Here is a 19,360-nt window from a genome sequence, read left to right as displayed (position 1 = left end):
CAAACACTATCTTTGTTTCTAATTGTGGGGCCTGTTGGAGAAGAGCGGTCTACAACTATCAGACCTGGAGTTAAACCTGCTTCCTACATGGGAAAGACAGAGGTGTCTGCCACGTTTGGATAACTTCAAATTCTAGAGAATCTAGTTCCAGTTTGATCATTGGTCGTTCTGATTGGCTTCTGATACCCGTAATCGATGGAAAAGGGATAGAAGGAGACATTGTGCAGCCTTAGAAAGGCTAGTTGCATCTAGGCAGAAGTGTTCATGACCGAGTTCAACTTTCTTGTATTTGCCCCATTACAGGATATACACTAAGGTGGTCTAAAATACGTTCTAAGTTGGGACGAAGAGAAGTCTCGCAGTAGGTAACAAGACCTAAAGTTACATCTTTAAAGCAACAGAACTCAGTAGAAAGATAGTGCAAAAGACAAATGGAAAAACCAAGAAATATATTTTGATAAATCCATATTTTGTGATACTTGCTGTCATGCAAATCAGTTAACAGGTTAATAAAAGCCTCCATGATTGTAAAAGAATATGAAATCGTAGAAACTAGGATATTCATTTAAACTATCCTAGATTAATAAACAATATTTCGTGTCTTCTTTCAAGGAAATTCAAGCCCATTGCTTCTAGAGATAAACAAATACAGAAAATCAACATCATTAAAGTGCAAACCTAGCACACAGGTAAAATAGTTTACTGAGCAATTCAGAACAGCAGGCTGGCTGTTAATCCTTAATCTGTGAAAAGACCGGCGACAAAGTACTCATGAACTAAGACAAGGGAGTCTTGAAAAAATCCAAACTTTTTACTATTTAATGTATTTATTGAGAAAAGACTTCATAAAGAGTCCAGGGCTCAACAGTCTGGGTGCCTAAAATGCATGCTGTTCAATGACTCCTAAACTGACAGAGGGGCAGAGTTAAATAGTGGAAGTTCTTTACTTGATGTAGGTGAAAAGGGTTTTGTAATGTGGAAAAGAGACTTGAAGAAACTCAACCCAAACTCCCTACCGACTAACAGCTGCAATCGCCTACTTCCCCCGCCCGGCGTTACAGACGTTCAACCTCTGATTGACTACTATCTCAATACTATGTCCACAATAATCAATGAGGCGGCGCCCATGCAACTGAAAAGAGTCTCGTCCAAGAAGACCTCCAACCCATGGTACGACGGAAGCCTCAATGAGGATAGACGGGCCATGCGAATGGCAGAGCGCACCTGGAGGTCAGCCCCTTCTGCAGTGCACCTAAAAAGTCTAAAGATACAGAGAAACGCCTACTTCAGGAAAATAAAACGCTCAAAAAGAGACTTCTTCAGCCTCCAGCTCGCCCAAGCTAAAAACCGTCCACGAAAACTGTTTGAGTTAGTCAGAACACAATCCAAAGAGCAACCCCAGACACTCAGCCTCATGGACGTTACTCCTTCCTGCGAAGACTTGTCTGCCTTCTTTATCCAAAAAACGGAGAAAATAAGAAGCGATCTCCTCAATGACGCTATCCTGTACTACAACCCCCGACACACAGCAGTGCCTCAACCAAAGAACAATGCTACATGGTCATCCTTTGACACTTACTCCGAAGAAGAAATTGGCAGACTGCTCAGCAACTTGAAACCATCCAATCACCTCTCTGACCCCCTTCCTGCTAACGCTGTAAAAGACTTTTCTCCTTGGCTTCTCCCACTCTGGTCTAAGATTATCAATAGCTCTCTTCAACAAGGATCTATCCCCAACGCCCTCAAAGTAGGGCAAGTCACACCGCTACTAAAAAAAACAACAGCAGACCCCTCTGATCTAAACAATTACCGCCCTATTACAAACATTCCCACTCTCGCTAAACTGTTGGAAAAATGCGTACAGCTACAACTGACTAAACACATAGATAAGTTTGATCTCCTAAACGCTCATCAGTCAGGCTTCCGAGCAGGGCACAGTACCGAAACTGCCATGACTCACATAGTGGACGATGCCCTCCAAATCCTAGACCAAAACGATACCTGCCTCCTCATCCTTCTGGATCTTTCCTCAGCATTCGATACAGTTAAACATGAGAACCTACTCGAACTGTTAAACACAAGAATGGGCATATCTGGGACTGTTCTAAAGTGGTTCACCTCATTTCTACACAACCGGACACAAAGAATCAAAAGCAACAACCTGCTGTCCTCTCCGGTACCTGTATCGCTAGGCGTCCCTCAAGGATCCTCCCTCTCCCCAACACTGTTCAACCTAGTTATGGAACCTCTCACTACGCTGCTACAGGCATCTAATGTGCACTTTCACATGTATGCCGACGACACCCAACTTTATCTCAAAATACAATCTCCCAAGGACATCATGCTTCTGAACACCACGATCAGAAACACCCAATCCTGGCTTGCTGAGAATCACCTCAAACTCAATTCTCTGAAGACCGAGTTCCTCCTGATCTCACCTCCCGCTAAAATATCCACGGCTCAAACATGGCTTAAGCACTTAACGGCTCTAAATGTACAGCCCATCGTAGTAGACTCAGCAAAATCCTTAGGCATAACACTTGACACCAATTTCAACATGCAGCAGCACATCAGCAAGGCAACCAAAGGAGCGAACTTCCAAATCAATACCCTGAGAAAACTTAAACCCTTCCTTCCTGCCAAAGACTTCCAAACTGCAGTACAATCTATAGTCATCCCGCACATAGAATACGGTAGCACCGCTCTCTGCGGGCTCCCCCTAACTACAACGGCACCCCTAAGAGCGTCCCTTAACGCCGCAGCGAGACTCGTCACAGGCTCAAAAAAACACTTGCATATCTCCCAGGACTTTAAATCACTGAACTGGCTACCTTTTGAAGCCAGAATACAACTGAAAATCGCATGCATGACGCACAAGGCTGTGCACCTGAATTCACCCGCCTACCTCACTCAAAAGCTGACAATTTCGGGTGGCTCCCGAACTACTAGAAGCACAAACAATCTTTTGCTGAAACCTCAAAGATTTCGGAAGGAAAAAACTTATAAACGCTCCTTTTCAGGAATGGCACCCAGGATCTGGAACTCTCTCCCTCCTGAAACAAGGCTCATCTCCTCCAACACAATCTTTAAGAAAGAAGTTAAAGCGATCCTCATGGCAAAATACACATGATCTACTATTCCGTATCACTCATGAATCTGCTCTGTAAGTCCTGCCCGACCCTTGGTCTACTGTACCACCCGTATTATCGAATTACTTAACTGTATACGTTCACTCTTTGTATTTGGTTATAATGTTTGATGCACCTGGTTGATTATGTGTATTGTTATATTGCTGACGCACCTGGTTGACTTTGCACACTTTACCCTCTCCACCTCAACGATCCCTACTTCCCTACTACTGTCGCACCTGTGGGACTATACATCCTGCACACACACACCTCAACTTTGCCCACCTTTAAACTCTAAGTATTCTAAACACGCTTAAGCAAGTATATGCTCCTTATTATTGTACTTTATACTATTGACGCAATTGTTTGTCTATACACAGTGTACCGACACTACCTCACCTGTGACCTACCTCATGTCATTTGACCTACCTATGTAACTAGCACCTTGTACCTAACTACCTCATATATTACTTTGTATATACGCTTTATTACTTTGTATTTTTATCCCCATGCCCTTGTAAAGCGCTCTGATATCTGCAAAGATCTTGTTCGCGCTATATAAAACTTTCAAAATAAAATAAAATAAAATACATACATTATGGTACACATGTACAATGGTGTCATTTAATGGAGCCAGTTGTATTTGCAATTGCAGGGCTGCATTGTGCTTTTATAGTTTGTACAAAGATAACGATCCATTTTCATCAGGCAGGGGCTGAGCTCTAAAACCGAAACAGAGATGCTTTTAGCTGCTTTTCAAAAAAACAAATGGACTTTCATAACTCTAATGTTCAGCAGAGCATGTTCAACAGGCAGGGTGGGTGCCTGTGATGAGAAAACCTGACCTACCCAGACTGTCTTCTTGGGTCTGGGTACTGCACGAAGGAGGACGGAGGAGGACGGCTTATCCTGTAGAAAACAAGGGCTAGAATGATAAAAAGCTTGACAGGCGATACACATGGATTACCAGGCCAATCCCTTTTCACTTACAAGCCGATGTAGGTTTTATTTAGCTCTGTAGTGATATTATTGTTTTGGGGCCATTTAAGAATCCTGTATACCACATATTTTGTGCTCCCTGCAAACTGTGAACGAGGAGTCGTAGTGAGCTGCGCTAGACCCTTTTCAGATACTTATTTTACCAGCCGAACAGAGCCAGAACCTCTAGAACTTTGTGATAAAAAATGAGTAAAAATGAGTAAATAGACCATAAAGCACAGTAGGTTTACTTTACTCCTGTACTTGACCAGATCCATGCAATGGGATTGATTGCTGTCTAGTAGACAGGATGTGGCCTATTCTGAAACCTTCTTCTGCTGAAATGATCCTGTTCTTCTGACAGAGTTTTGCAAGTTGTCACCCACGCTGCAGTTTCCTTGTATTGGAGAAGACTTTGGGAGCTTTTGAAACTACAAAATTGTTAAAGGTATCTCTAGGACGCAGTACATCATACAGGCCTGGATACAGCGAGGAGAGTTCTGGAAAGCTTGATACCAGAACACAAGGCTGAGAGTACACAGCATGCTGGTGGGTGAAATGGTAAAACACTGCAGGAGTAATAATGTAAGTACAATGTGTATGTAAAGTAGAAGAAATACTGCTGATGCAATCTTCAAGGTTAGGCCTAGGCGCACCATTGGTCACAATGGTAAATTAGCCTTGATTTTGCAACAAATGAGTACAATTGGGCAGTATCAGACAAACACAGCTACAAATTACAACAAGACCACTCCAAAGCAAATGTATTGAACATACACTTTATAATGGATTTCTTCTCGTTTTTCTAGAAAACGTTTTCCCATTGGCTGTCTTACAAATTTAAACATTTGTCCTTACCATTTGAATGACTCCAAAATATGACATCAAATACCCAGATTCTTGAGGATTCAGTCCAAAAAAATTGATAGAGATGACTGCAAACATAATCATGAACAGGCCTAGAAAAGAATAAAAGTGTTGGAAAAGTTATTAACAAGTAAGGCTTTTGAATTAAGATGTTCTTCATCGTGTTGCTAAACAAACATAAGCATTCAAAAGCTTAAACCAAAAATAACGAAAAATTAATTTATAAAAGATACTAAAAACAGCATGTTTGTAACTGCAACATTAACTCCAATTATTGAGAGTAGGTCTTTGAATACACATGCAAAGCCAAAAAGCGTTTAAAAAACACATGCAACAGAAAAAATAGAAAACGGAGAATACATTGTTGCAAAGAGATGAAAGGCGCATGGTTTTCTGCACATGGCCATTTCATTTACTCACATAAATGTATTTATCATGACTAGTTCTGACTGACACTCAGATCTTACTTGCTTTACAGTCCGCCCATTGTTACTCGCCATTTATGACTAGGCCTGGGCGGTAAATTCCGTTCCGCTTGCGAAATTTGGGTAATTTCGCGTTCCGTGGAGAACACGGAATTGCAAAAAATTCAGCGATCTGCGGCTTCGCTGAATTTTTTGCTCGTTCTCGCTTTCAAAATGCGTGTTTGTGAGATATTTCTCCCCGAGCATGCTAACAGTGTTTGCGAACAGGAAAAAAGCATCGCGAACGGGCAGAACAAGCAATTCTGCGTGTTTGCAGAACTTTTGCATGTTCGCGGTGATTTTTTACCATTTTGCCGAGTTTTGCGTAGCGCGACAACGCAAATTCTGCCCACCCTTAATTTTGACCAACTCGCCGCCCGGCACTCTGGCTGATCCGTGGGTTTGCATATGTAGATGTTAGAGGAGAGACTGGTCACAGACCAAATGCAAGTTGTTGTTCAAATCCACAAGTACGAGTCGCCGCAGATGTGCCCATTTTGCCAGCTGTGCAGCCAAGGAAGTATAGAACACTGGTTGAGGGCAGATATGATCCTAACACCACCGAGGTACCATCGAGTTTACCCTCTACCAATGCATATCTGCCCTCTAGCCCAATGTTTTTCTATCTGCTAGAGAGGGCAACCCCTGGCCTGACCCATATCACCCTCCCTATGGCGTATGATAAAACCCTTGTGGCGACCACTTGCTCTCCATGTGCACTGCAGCTTCAGCCCCTCTGCTGTTGCTAAATGTGATACCAGTGGCAAAGCCACGTGAACGCCTCAGCTTTCTAAGAATGATTATATTTTGTGTAGGTTGGTGGTTGTATCCATCCCTCGCTTGCTCCATGTAATTAAAGTGTGTGGTATGTAACCTCATTTGGTCTAGCTCTTTCCTTGAGACTTTAACGCAGTGACCACCCTCTACCCCCTTCTCTTCCCGAGGTGTTATGTGGTTGCTACAGAATATCAGTAAACGTTTTTGTTTTTTTAAATAATGTCTTCAGTACACCTTTTGTTTTTCTATTTCCTTCATTGTCTTTCTTCTTTTCTACAGTTAAGCCAACTCCGTTTCAGAATGACGGCTTCAGAAAGATGAAATACATTCGAGACTGCGAAGTTAATGACACATAATTAGGTGAAATTGAGAAATGAATGGACTCAAGAGTGGAAACTTACACATAAATGAAGTGGAATATATCAATAAAGCAAGATACGAATATACAACCTGCTGAATCTTTGGTATATTTCCATGGAGAAAGAAAAAACAATTGTGAATCAAGGAAGTACTTATAGAAAACAGAAGTTGTGCCTGCAAAAGGGATGACGTGCAAAGAATCTACAGCATTTCACACCACCCTCTATTCTATGACCTCTTTTTCTATCGGGCTTCACAACCTGCTTTTCCTCATTTCTCACTCTTCCCTGCAGGACAGAAACCACATCCACTTCCTCGCAAACCTTAAACACAAGCTCGTAATTCTTGTATTTTCTATGACCTGCGCTGCGCCCGAGGCATTGAGAATCGGGGGATTTGGCTGCAAGTTCAGAAGGTGACCGTGTAACCCTGTGTTGCTGAAAGTTCTCATTTAGAAGCTCCCTTGCCCATCCGTTTCCTCCAAGTGTCAGCATATGTTGTTCAGTGTCCTCCCACTAACATCATAGCCTCTACACTCACACAGTGTTCCAGTGGCTCCTCCTCCACTAAGGCGGAGGAGCGTCGCCGCACTGCCCAACAGGAAAAATAAAATGATGATATCAAATTATTATTATTTTATTTTTCCTAAGGAGCTCTGTGGCTCTCAGGGCGGGGGTAGCCAGAGCAGGGATAGGAGTAGATTGCACTCCTTAAGCATGCATGACTGCTTGGCCGGCTCTCTCTGGCCGGCCAAACAGTTCAGAGCACTTTGAAGCCTCCCCACCAGGCTTGCTTTACACAGCCTGGTGAGGAACATGCAAAGACTCTCAGTCCCTATCTGAGCGTCTAACCACGGCGCTCAGACCAATCATAACGCTGAACTGCAGAGTTGTGATCGGCTATGGGGAGCCCGGGTGCTTCCTATAGCTGGTGAAAACAGGAAGAAAAGGACAGAGGAGAGGCCCCGGCCGGCGTAGGTAAGTGTTTTTTTTAAATCATTTCCTTCTCGTGCTCACCCACCCCTGCCTAACCACTCCCTATCTGTAGCAGCCGCTACTGCTGTGTTCTTCAGCAATCAGCAGTCTTCATTTTCAGTTTCCATAGGACTTCCTGTAGGTATCTCAAGTATAGCCTGATTTAGAAAAGACGATGATGGGGAAATACCAGTCTGTTATTTTTAAAAGCATATCTGAATTATAGCTCAATAAATTATAGTCATTCATCTGCAGTCTCTGGGGTCTATTGGGTGCTTGGAATAGTCTGACTTGTCACATTTTTAGGAGTGTGATGATTAATAGTTTTATTTTGGAAGCGCTGGCAGGGACCATTGGTGGTGCAAGCTGTAGTGGCTTGCTGACGAGGGCCCTGGCACTTATGTTTTTTTTTTTTTACAAATCTAGCACTGGTGCCACTTCCCAATTGTTCTGGAATGCGAGCAGCTCTTCACTCAGTGGCATCATTTCTCTGTGTCTGGAGCTCTCTTGGTGTCCATGGAAGGCAGGACTGGGTCAAATAATCACGCAACAGGTGGAGCAATTTAGTAAACAAACACATGCCTTGATGGCTTGCCTCATCGGCCCTTAAAGTTGAGCCGTCTTCCTGTTTTGTTTGAAATTGTTACTAAACAATCACTGCTACAATGGTAAAGTGTACTTTGTGCAGAATAACAGCTCCATACCATTCTTATGCAAGTTAGTGAAAGTATAAATAGCTAATTTATCTTTTTTTAATTTATTGTAATACTAATAACTCCTATTTGTAAACCGTGAACATATCACCCACTAAGTTTTCGAGGCGCTGGGGGCCGTCAGGGAAATTAAGTGAGCTACTGCCCAGAGTAACATGATGCTGAGCTGAGCTGCCACCGCGATCGAACTGTAACAGGAGGTGTTGGAGACTTTTACCCACATTGAATAAAGTTAAAGATAATGGGTCTGATTTATAAACGAGTGTTGCTAGCTTAAGACTCTGAGGACTCTCTTGTGACAGGATAGAGTGACTCCAGACGGATTGAGCCAGGACAGTCTTAAACTCTTCTTAGATCAGGCCAATGATCGGATAGACAGAGCAAGTCTACGTGCATATAAGTAAATATTGGAAAGATATGAAGGTGTCACACTATGTGGTTCTGTATGACAACCCATGAAAGGGCTGTTTACATGGCTGCAGCATGCTAGGTTAAAGTCAAGGTAGTCTGAAATTGTTTTAAATGTAATTTTATTACTGTTGAAAGGCAGTTTAATCCGTAGGAAGGTCGAAAGAGTGTTTCTTTCTCTTGGAGTGCAATTGAGATGGATCCGTTTCTTGGTCGTGTGAGTATGTGGTGAGACATTTTGAATGCATCTGTCTTCTGAACCTGGTTGGTGGCTTTCATCATAATACAGTGGGTTTATCTCCAGGTGTATCTATTAGCAACGTTGTATTGGCTATGTTTCAGTCCAATTTAAACAGGGCTCTTGCTTCCAAGACGAGGCAATGGAGCGGGAATGCAATTGGGGGCATGTTGTGAAGCATCTGTTTACACATATCTACCAGACCACATTACTTCATCTGGCATGGTGTGGAGTTACAAGGATTTCATTGAGGGCTGACTAATGTTGCACAGCCACAGTAAAAAAAAATGGAAACTTTAACACAGGAGGAATAATCGACACAGATTTGTTTTGAAAGCAGACATATGTAAAGGTGAAGATTTTTTTGATCGCCCTTGACCAACCCAAAGCAGAGAGGCAAAGATTAAAACATATCAGCCATGCTCCGCCTCTTACGTAGCAGCCCTTCACTTTTTGGTCCAGTCAGCCGCTCCCACCCCACAGCTGCAACAGTCACCTGGCTCTCTCTGACAGCACGACCGCTATCACGTTCCATAAGTGCTCCCTCGATAATTTTTGGGCCATTTTATTGATTTTATTTTTGCACTTTATTTTGTGTTTTTTTCTGGGTTGTGCTCTACCTAGCCTATTTCGCTTGGGTACTTAGCTTCCTACTAAGCCCCGTCTGTAGTTTCCCCAGGCTGCAGGTCCCAGCAGGTTTTTCCTGCACCTCGCTCTCCTGCCTTCCAGGCAGCCCTCCCACCTCCCAGGACTGATTACATAGGCCGTGGCCTCTGCGCAGCAGCATGCGCACCGCTGGCAAGCTCATTGGCGCCAGTCCAAACCTAGACTGCGCCCAGCTTGGGGAACCCTGGCCCCTGTAATCCCCGAGATATTTCACCACAGAAGGCTAGGACACACACTCCATCCTCACCTGGGAAACGACCTTCATCACAGAGAGCTGACTCACCTCCCCATCAGCCCAGACATCGCCATAACAACACCCATCGGCTACAAGATGAAACACTACAACCGCACCAACAGACACGGAGGTGGTATCGCTATCATACACAAGGAACAGATCGCCTGCACCATCACAGATGATGAAACCATGCCGATCATGAAACATAAGAACTTCCAGCTCTGCACTGACAAAACTACCATTAAAGGCACCTCGCATACAAACTGCCAGGACCACAAACCGGCCTCAGTGACACCATCGCTGAATTCATCACCCAGCTCAGCATCGAATCCGAACACTATGACTTCCTGGGAGACTGACACCAACTCCCCCGACCTCCTGGAAAGACTGGACAACATCAGCCTCAAGCAGCTTGTAACTGACCCCACACACAAAGCAGGACACACGCTGGATCCCATTTTCATGTCCAGCAACAGAATCGGATATAGTCACGCCTGGGAACTCACCTGGTTGGACCACTCCATTATACACTTCACCCTCACTGGACCTCCCTGCACCGGCCACCGGCCACCAAACATCCACAGCGCCCCGAACTGCAACTAGACCAAGGTCACTCAGCAACAATGGACAGACACCCTCAGCATCACACAGCTCAACCCCACCACCAAATTGGTCCGGGCAGTAGAGACAATCAATGCCTGGAACACCAGAGCCACCAACCGAGTTGCCCCCGCCAAACCAACCAAAATGCACACGCCTACCAACATTCACCTGGTGCACTCCGGAACTCAATACATCGAAGCTCAGGTGCAAACAACTGGAAAGGAGATGGTGCATCAGCAGGAATGACAGACTGATCTACCTTCAAATCAGCCCTCAACGACTACCACTGCCAGCTAAAAGCCACAAAAAAGGAGGCCCGCCCTAACCCACTGGCTCGAGACCAGCATCAGCCAAACCAAGGAACTCTTCCTCATCATCAAAGCGTTAACCTGCCCATCAGCCATCGAAAACTCGATCCCCATCTCACAGGAACTCTGCGACGACCTTGCTGACCACTTCCACAACAACATAGCAACTATCTATCGAAACTTTGGTCCCCAACACTCTGGCCTCCTAAGCATCCGATTAACCATCACTGCCGCTCACCCGCTCACCACCTGGGAACAACTCAGCACACCGAAGACAACCACTCTAATGAACTGAACTCCATCTTCCCGGAAGAGATCAGATCAGCCACCAGCTGACCACCATCATCAATGCCTCCATAACCACAGCCACCTTTCCTGATGCCTGGAAACATGCAGAGGTGAGAACCCTTATCAAGAAATATTAGGCAGACCCCGGCAAGCACCAGAACTACTGTCCCATCTCTCTGCCAAAGTCCTGGACAAGGCCATTAACCTCCAACTCAGTAAACACCTGGAGAGAAACAACCTACTGGACCCTTCCCAATCACGCTTCAGAACCAACCACAGCACCGAGACAGCCCTGGTAGCCGCAACAGACGACATCCGCACCATACTCGACAGGAGAGAATCAGCTGCCCTGATCCTGCTTGACCTCTTTGCAGCCTTCGACACCGTCTCCCACCACACACTCATAGCTCGACTATGCCAGATTGGAACCACAGACTATGCGCTGAGATGGATGGCATGCTTTCTCACGGGTCACATCCAGAGAGTCTGCCTTTCTCCATTCACCTTACAACCCAGGCACACCATCTGCGGCGTACCCCAAGGCTCATCCCTCAGTCCAACCCTCTTCAACATCTACATGATTCCATTTGCAGACATCGTCAGATCGCACAAGATCAACATCATCTCCTATGCCGACAATACCCAGCTCATCCTCTCGCTCTCAGTGGACCCCACCTCGACGAAGACCAACTTCCACAACTGTATGAAGAAGGTCTCAGCACGGATAAAGTACAACGGCCTAAAGCTTCCCACGGACAAAACAGAAGATCTAATCTTCGACAGACACACCGCCCTCTGGAATGACTCCTGGTGGTCGGTAGGGCCTGGACTCACCCTCCTGCTGAAAGACCACGCCTGCGACCTCGGCAGCATCCTAGACAGCTAACTCTCCAAGAAACGTCAGATCAACGCTGTCTCCTCAGCCTACTTCCATATGCTCTGCAAAGTTTTCAAACGGCTCCCCATAGGCTCCAGGAAAACGGTGAAGCAGGACCTCATCACCAGTTAAGTGGACTAAGGCAATGCACTCTATGCAGGTATTACCACCAAACACATGCAAAAATTCCAAATTATCCAGAAGTCAGCCGCCAGACTGATACTCATTCTGCCCAAGAGGATCCACATCATGCAGCACCTGTAGGACATCCACTGGGTCCCTGTCCAGAAGAGATCAATTAATCAATCAGGGGTTTATAAAGCGTGCTACTCACCCATGTGGGTTTCAAGCTTCTGACCCATGCCTACAAAGCCCTCCACGACCAAGGACCTGTCTACATGAACCACCGACCTTCTACCGACCTTCCAGGAATCTCTGGTCCGCACACCTCGCCCTCACACAGATACCATGCCTCCGCGGCTCCCACTCCAGAGGACATTCCTTCCACCTCACCGCTAAAGCCTGGAACGTCGTTTCCTTTCCCCTCCACCTCAGCAACGCACCCTCTCTTCAGGAAGGGACTCAAGACCTGATTTTTCAACTGATACCTGACACACATTGTCTGGATACTCTCTCGGGTGGAAAGCCGTGTTATACAAGTACTACTTGATTGATTGATGATACCCTAGCCATCTTTGCAATACAATTTAGGAAACTAGGGCAGTGTAGATTAGCGAACGAAGAGGCCAATCATTATATGATAGAGTGTGCAATCCAAATGACGTAGCTAATTAATTAATTCAGATGAATTCCAGAGATACCATCTTCTATTACATAAAACAGAATGTTCTGCATATCAAACTGGACAGTTTCAATTTGCTGTTTTAGGATAACTCCATCATGCACCATGCAAGTATGCCCCTAGTCCAAGATACATATATGTGCATATGTATGGGCATTTCACTATTTTGCCAATTTATCACACTATACTGTCTGGAAAAAAGTGTCATCTCATTTGTACCCTTTTAATGATCAAATACACCAATCAAAATTCAATTGTGTAATATTGGGTGGGGGGGGGGGAAGGTCATGATAGAGGAACAAACATGACACACATACCCTGAGGAATTGGACTGGGGTTGGCTCCCCACAGCTCTTATGACTACCAGGTGGTCAAACTCCTAGGGGGATAAGGAAAAATAGAAAACAAAAATATCAAACCCCCAAAAAGTGCCATAAGGATCATTAATTGGAACATGGCAGGTCTACCTCCATCACACAGGAATTTGTAGATACAGGGGACATTTTGGGGTCGATTCCGATTCGGGAAAAACCGCTGCGAATAGCCGTACGTAGCGTTTTTCCCGTACGAATCGTACCCCATATGTACGACGAAGTACGATTCGTACAAGGAGCTGGACTCTGTACGAATCGTACAGAGACCGTACGAATCAAATCCCCGTACGAATCTCCCTCGGAACCCGCTGTATGCGACATCCGTACGGTTCGCTGCTGGTTTTTCCGACCCAGCAAGTACGATTCGTGTCGGGTACGCACCGTACGACGCTTTTTCTACGGGAGCCGGAAACATCCAGAGAAGCAGAGTTCGCTTCGAAACAGGTACGGAACGGTCCCTCCCGGGTACGGTGCATACACACCATGATCTCAGGGGTACGCACCGTACCCCTGCGATCATGGGGTGTACGGACCGTACGGTGTGTAGGTGATTGTGTGCTTTTCCGTACGAATCGCCCTTACCTGACGTGGACCGTACGAATCACGTCCTCATACCCCTGTCCGGATCGTACTCGTCGGGTCATACGGCATGTTTACGATTCGTATGAAGAGGGCTCCGGATACGAATCGTACGGACGTTTTTTTCCAGGATCGGAATCGACCTCTTTATGTATGCAAGAAACATGATCGACCACTCTCATCCCTATTCCAGGGTTTCAAACTAGCTATATACCAGCACATAAAATAAACCTGTTTGGAAGACCAATGGGTGGCCTCGCAATCTACATGAAACTAGACCTGCAAGTGAAAATTAGAGAATGGTTTAACAAATCCTTGAATATACAGGCGGTGAATATGGAGGGACTAGCACTAGATGAAAAATCCAACTCAATATCACTGATAAACCTGTATGTAAATCCTCAGAGCGGCACAAAATTAGTCAAGGTGAAGACCATCATTGGCAAATCAAGGCTTTTTTATATGAGTATACAGGCAACCAATATTTAATGGTTGGCAACTTCAACATCCGTAAATGAGACAAATTCGACACAATACAAGGAGACCAGCAAAAAACGATTCTATAAGCATGAATCAGTGAATTTGATCTTGAGTTGGTGGCACCAGGAGGTTCCACAGGGGGCACCATGATCCACACTTATAAAGACATATTAATCTTGGACTACATCTTCCTTAGCAAGGAGCTATTAAAGAGGTGCACAACCTACCAAGTACATTGAAGGAACGAAAGTGACCACAATTCAATCACCACAGACTTCAACATAGGTGCAAAGGTCCACAATAATTACAGTTCAGTCGGTTGCACGTCCGAAACAAATGTGGGCCCCCTGCCAAAAAGAATTAAATGGGGCCTAACCAATATGATCAACTACAAAGGCTGGAAACACACCCTTACAACCTGGTCATGGGAACATGAAACAAATATGGCAGTGCATTGGTCCTTATTGCTAGACCAGTTCTAAGCATCATTAATACAACAAAAACGAAGAACATGTCAAGCTGCGCCGAAAATAGGTTGGTCGGTTCAGTCCCCAGAGTACGGAAGACCCGAGAGAGCAAAAGGAAGCAAATTGAAAGAGGCCAGAAAACAACGTAAACAATTGTAAAGTCTGAAACAACAAGAAACTCAGGAACAATGGAAACATATATACTTCTTGTTATAACCCAGCATGTCTAGAGAATTCTGGGAATAAGTAAATGGCTTACCAACCACGCCGTACAGCAAGGAGAATGTTGTACCGGCACCCGCATGGGGAAAATATGTGGAAAAACTATATGTCAACTCAGACAAAACACAGTCTTTCCATACTGTCCAGCTGAAGAACTCCGTAGAAGACTTGGAGGCTAGTCAAATAATAGTAACTAGGGAGGAGATATTAAAGATACTGAAAAATAGCCGAAGCCCCAGGACCCAACGGTCTACCCGGAATCATCTTTCAAGAAGATCGAACATTTTGGGCTCAATTGATGCTCAATCTGTTTAATGAATGCTTTGCCACCTCAGTAATTTCAGAAGCATGGAAAGGCTTGATCCTCCACCCAATACACAATACGGAAGATCCCACTCAACCTGAAATCGTTATGCTAATTGCCCTATTCGATGTGGATGGCAAAACATTTGACAAAGTGCTCCTTAAAGAATTAGAACAATGGATAACTGACAGCAAAATCATTCCGACCTACCAGACATGGTTCAAACCCAATGCCTTGACTATGGACAATGTTATCGCCCTCACTTACTTGAATTCCAAAGCTTGCATAACAAATACTCCTCCTTTGTATGCTTGCTTTGTTGACTATAGTGTGGTATTTGACGGCATTGACCGTAATATTCTATGGAGCAAATTGAAAAAATGGGGAATCCTAAGACAACTGCTTTCAGCAATAGCAGCACTATAGAAGGATCCTTGGGTAAGGATCAAGATAACACAATCACATGCCATGGCGTGGATCCTCGCCAGTACAGGTCTAAAGCAGGGAAGCTTACTTGCCCCCGACTTTATTCAATTTGTGTACAGCGGACCTTGGGGAAGAACTATTGAAAGGCAAAACCTTTCCACCCACACTAGACCAGATGACGCTCCCAATAATACAATACGCGGATGACTTGGTCCTGATGGATCAGACTCGCATCGAAATGAGGAGAGCCCTGGATATTTTACACACATACACCACATGCAATGCTCTCCAGGCAAATGCCAGAAAATAAACGTCCTGATCTTCAGCCAAATCACCCAAAAACGCCAGCTCAAATGGCAACTCGGCCCACAAAAAATAGATACAGCCTCAAAATATAATTATCTCAGAGTTTACTGATGGACACCGGAAAACAAACGGTTCACTGACAAAATATCGAAGTTAAAAATATAGAAGTAAAAAATATCGATGTAAAAATATATAATGCAAAAATATCGACTCCCTATACTTAAACAGGTAAGTACAAAAATATTGATGTAAAAAATATAGTTGTACAAAATATCGAATTTTATATATATATATATATTCACTGAAAAAAACATAGGTTATAGACCATATATAGTTAGGAATTTGCATTTACAAAACCTTGAAAATTCACTGAAAAAACCATAGGTTGGAGACCATATATAGTTCGCTGGACATTTTATTGACATAAAACCAATGAAATTCCATATATAGTTAGTTGCACTAACTATATATCGCGCACCCGCAATCCACTGCTGATGATGTCACATATTACATCATTCATGACATGGTCAGTGACATCACTGATGACATCTCAAATGACATCACTGATGATTTGATTTGATTTATCATTTTCTAAAGCGCACGAATGCCGGTAGGCGTCTTGGCGCTATGATTTGTCCATTTTCCTGTGCAGGACTGAAATTAGCGCAGTTTATGCAGCGAATAGCCAGGTTTTGATTTTCTTTCTAAATATCTCCAATGTTGGGCTGTTTTTTATATCTAGTGGCAGTAGATTCCATGTCCGCGCTGCGTGAACGAGGAAAATCTGTAAAATATATTCTTTATTACGTGACGTATCACGTAGCCACGTGAGACGCCTCATGACGCGTCGCATAACCGTGACGTATCGGCTCTGCAGCGCAAACAAAACCCGTAACGTAAGCGCGCCGGAGCACGCTTACAGATATATATATTTTTTTAACCTTAATTAGACAAAATCCACACGTGCACATATCTTGAGGCCTTGCAAAGGCACATCAAACAAACAAACAGTTTTCTTGATAATCTATTCCATAATTTTTTTTTTTACTGTTTCTCTTGTTACGCTTACCGGGACGCTACCCGGTACGCGAACCGGACGCTCCAAAAACACAAGATGGCGGACTCCCGTTACGCTGCCAGTTAGCACTTTAATATCCCCCTTTAATATCCCCCTCATCAATCCTAGGGAGTCAGGAGGGGTCTACCTTGCCCCCTTTCCTTCATTTCCCCCTTCGTTTTTCACCACATCTTGTCTCTCGATCCTACCGAGAGACAAGATGGCGGCCGCTCCGGACTGTTTAGAATGTTGACAGACACCGGAGAGCCAATCAGCTTCGCTGCGCGAAGTTCCGTTACGCGTCAGGTACGCGAACCGGGGCGCTGCCCGGAGCGCGCTTACAGATATATATATTTTTTTTAACGTTAATTCCTCAAAATCCACTCGAACACATATATTGAGACCTAGCAAAGGCACATCGGGCTACCAGTCCCTACAATTTTGCCAAGTTTCGTGGAAATCCATTCAGCCGTTCAAGCTAAAAGTGAGGCCAACCGCCCTATGGAAAATTGCATGGGAAAAACGCGTTTTGGGACCCCCCTTTTTTCTCGGCCCCCCTTGACGAAACCCCCCCAAATTTTCAGGGGCTGCTCAGAAACAAAATGTTCCATTTTCCTGAAAATTTCAGCCAATTCCGTCCTCAAACGCCAGTAGCGGAGATTATCGCGACACGCACCCGTGCAAGAGTGCACGACTTGGCGCAACAAGGAGCGATAATTTAAAACGCCGTGCACCGCGACTCCCAACGTGGAAGAGAGGGAACTAACGGACCGAAAACCGGAGCCCGAAATCTTTGGGAGTGGCGCACGAGGGAGAATGAGCTGGAGGAAATCAACTCCGTGCATACATAAAGAATAAGACTCTGACGTGCCATGTACAGCGACACAGACCGCCAGGAGGCGGCAGAAAATGCTTTCAAAAAACGCACACAACCAAGTGCGACCAAAAAGAAACAGAAAGAAACACAGGAAACAACAGGAACGGCGATTTCTCTATACAGCAAGATGGAAAGACTGTTTGAAAGAGAAATTAGAAAGTGGTGGGAGGCCACCTCACTACAAAATTATGTGGAAGTAAGACGGGTACCGAGAGGATTAAGGTTTTACACAGTCCCTGCATACGAAAATCCAGACCCTCAGCTTCTAGAGGAATGGTCAGAATATACAGGTGACTTTTGCCAAGGACTACTGAAATTGTTGATCAAATTCGCATGGAGCGATCATGCGAAAACTCGTGATGAGATATCAAAGCTGGAAAAAGAAATAGAGGCTCTGGGTGAAGATAAGAAAAAGCTGGATGAATTAAAGAGTACGATGACAAAACGACTGAAAACATACGAAGATAAAATTAGAAAAAGAAAACAAGAGAAATTCGAAAGAGACGAAGGAGACTACGAAATGGGCAGGGTACTAACCTTCGCCAAAAAATATGATGCACAGGTGAAAGCAATGAGAGTAAGAGCCAAAAAGGGAGACGCAACACAAGTGGAAGAATCAGGAGACACAACTGAGTCAGAAGTGTCCGAGAATGAAGAAGCACGAGGGGGCAAAGAGGCAATGGGAGGAGCTGGCATGACCAAAAAACTCCCTTTTCACGACGAGTTCCAAATCCTCAGACAATCACGACAAAGAGGGGGAAGGGGGAAACCCCCAGAGCAACAAAGAAGCGCCCCACAAGGAGGAGCGGCGAGTGGAGGAAAAAGCAACTACTCACCACCAACAACACGCAGTGCGAGATTCAACAGAAGACGAATGTAGATAACGAACAAGAAGAATCTACCAATCTGACCATTGTTAACTTGAGTGACCGGATTCTGACCAAAGAAGAAGAACAAGTGCTAAAATTGGGACTCTCCTTTTGCCCATCCAAACCGCTAGAATACACACAAACAAAAATAGACTTGTATAAATTTTCAAGAAAATTAAAACTACATAAATTCTATAAATTAAGACCTAAGAGAGCAACAATACAAAACCCAACGACAAAGGAACAAGAAATTTGTGTGAAGGACATTCCGGCTCTTGAAGCCTTGCATGAATTAAGAGCGGAAGGGGCGAGTCAACCTGAAGATTTATCACAAGCAAACATACCCCAAAAAGGAGGGGAAACCAACTTCAAGCCGGCGTCAACATTTGTACCACAGATGCCCGCTGACAATATAGATCTTTTCATAGACACAGTCTCGAAAGAATTAAGGAAAATCGAAAAGAAGGGACCAACGAATAAACAGTGGAACCTAACCCGTAAACATCAAGAGGCCATCAAGAACTTACAAAGTGATAGGAAATTAATTATAAAACCCTCTGACAAGGGAGGGAACGTTGTCCTGCAAACATACGAGTCCTATAATGAGGAAGCATTAAGGCAACTACAGGATACAACTTGTTACTGTAAAGTGGGGAAGAAAGATTATCAGGAGAGCATCAGTAAATGCCACGAAATGCTGAAGGAATGGCATG

At 44.5% G+C, this 19,360-nt stretch overlaps 1 protein-coding gene across 3 annotated transcripts in view; it reads right to left on the bottom strand.

Moving 5' to 3' along the window:
- Window positions 1-19,360, bottom strand: part of SLC67A1 (solute carrier family 67 member 1) — a 1,118,404-nt gene that overhangs the window by 312,851 nt on the left and 786,193 nt on the right. For all 3 annotated transcript variants that reach the window (XM_078682895.1, XM_078682893.1, XM_078682894.1), the window contains exon 8: window positions 4,965-5,065. In XM_078682895.1, the coding sequence (XP_078539021.1) occupies window positions 4,965-5,065 (101 nt within the window). The remainder of the gene's footprint in view (window positions 1-4,964; window positions 5,066-19,360) is intronic.

Source organism: Lissotriton helveticus, chromosome 3_1 (assembly GCF_964261635.1).
Source record: "Lissotriton helveticus chromosome 3_1, aLisHel1.1, whole genome shotgun sequence".
NCBI lineage: Eukaryota > Metazoa > Chordata > Amphibia > Caudata > Salamandridae > Lissotriton > Lissotriton helveticus.
This window is presented reverse-complemented; position numbering and strand designations above follow the sequence as displayed.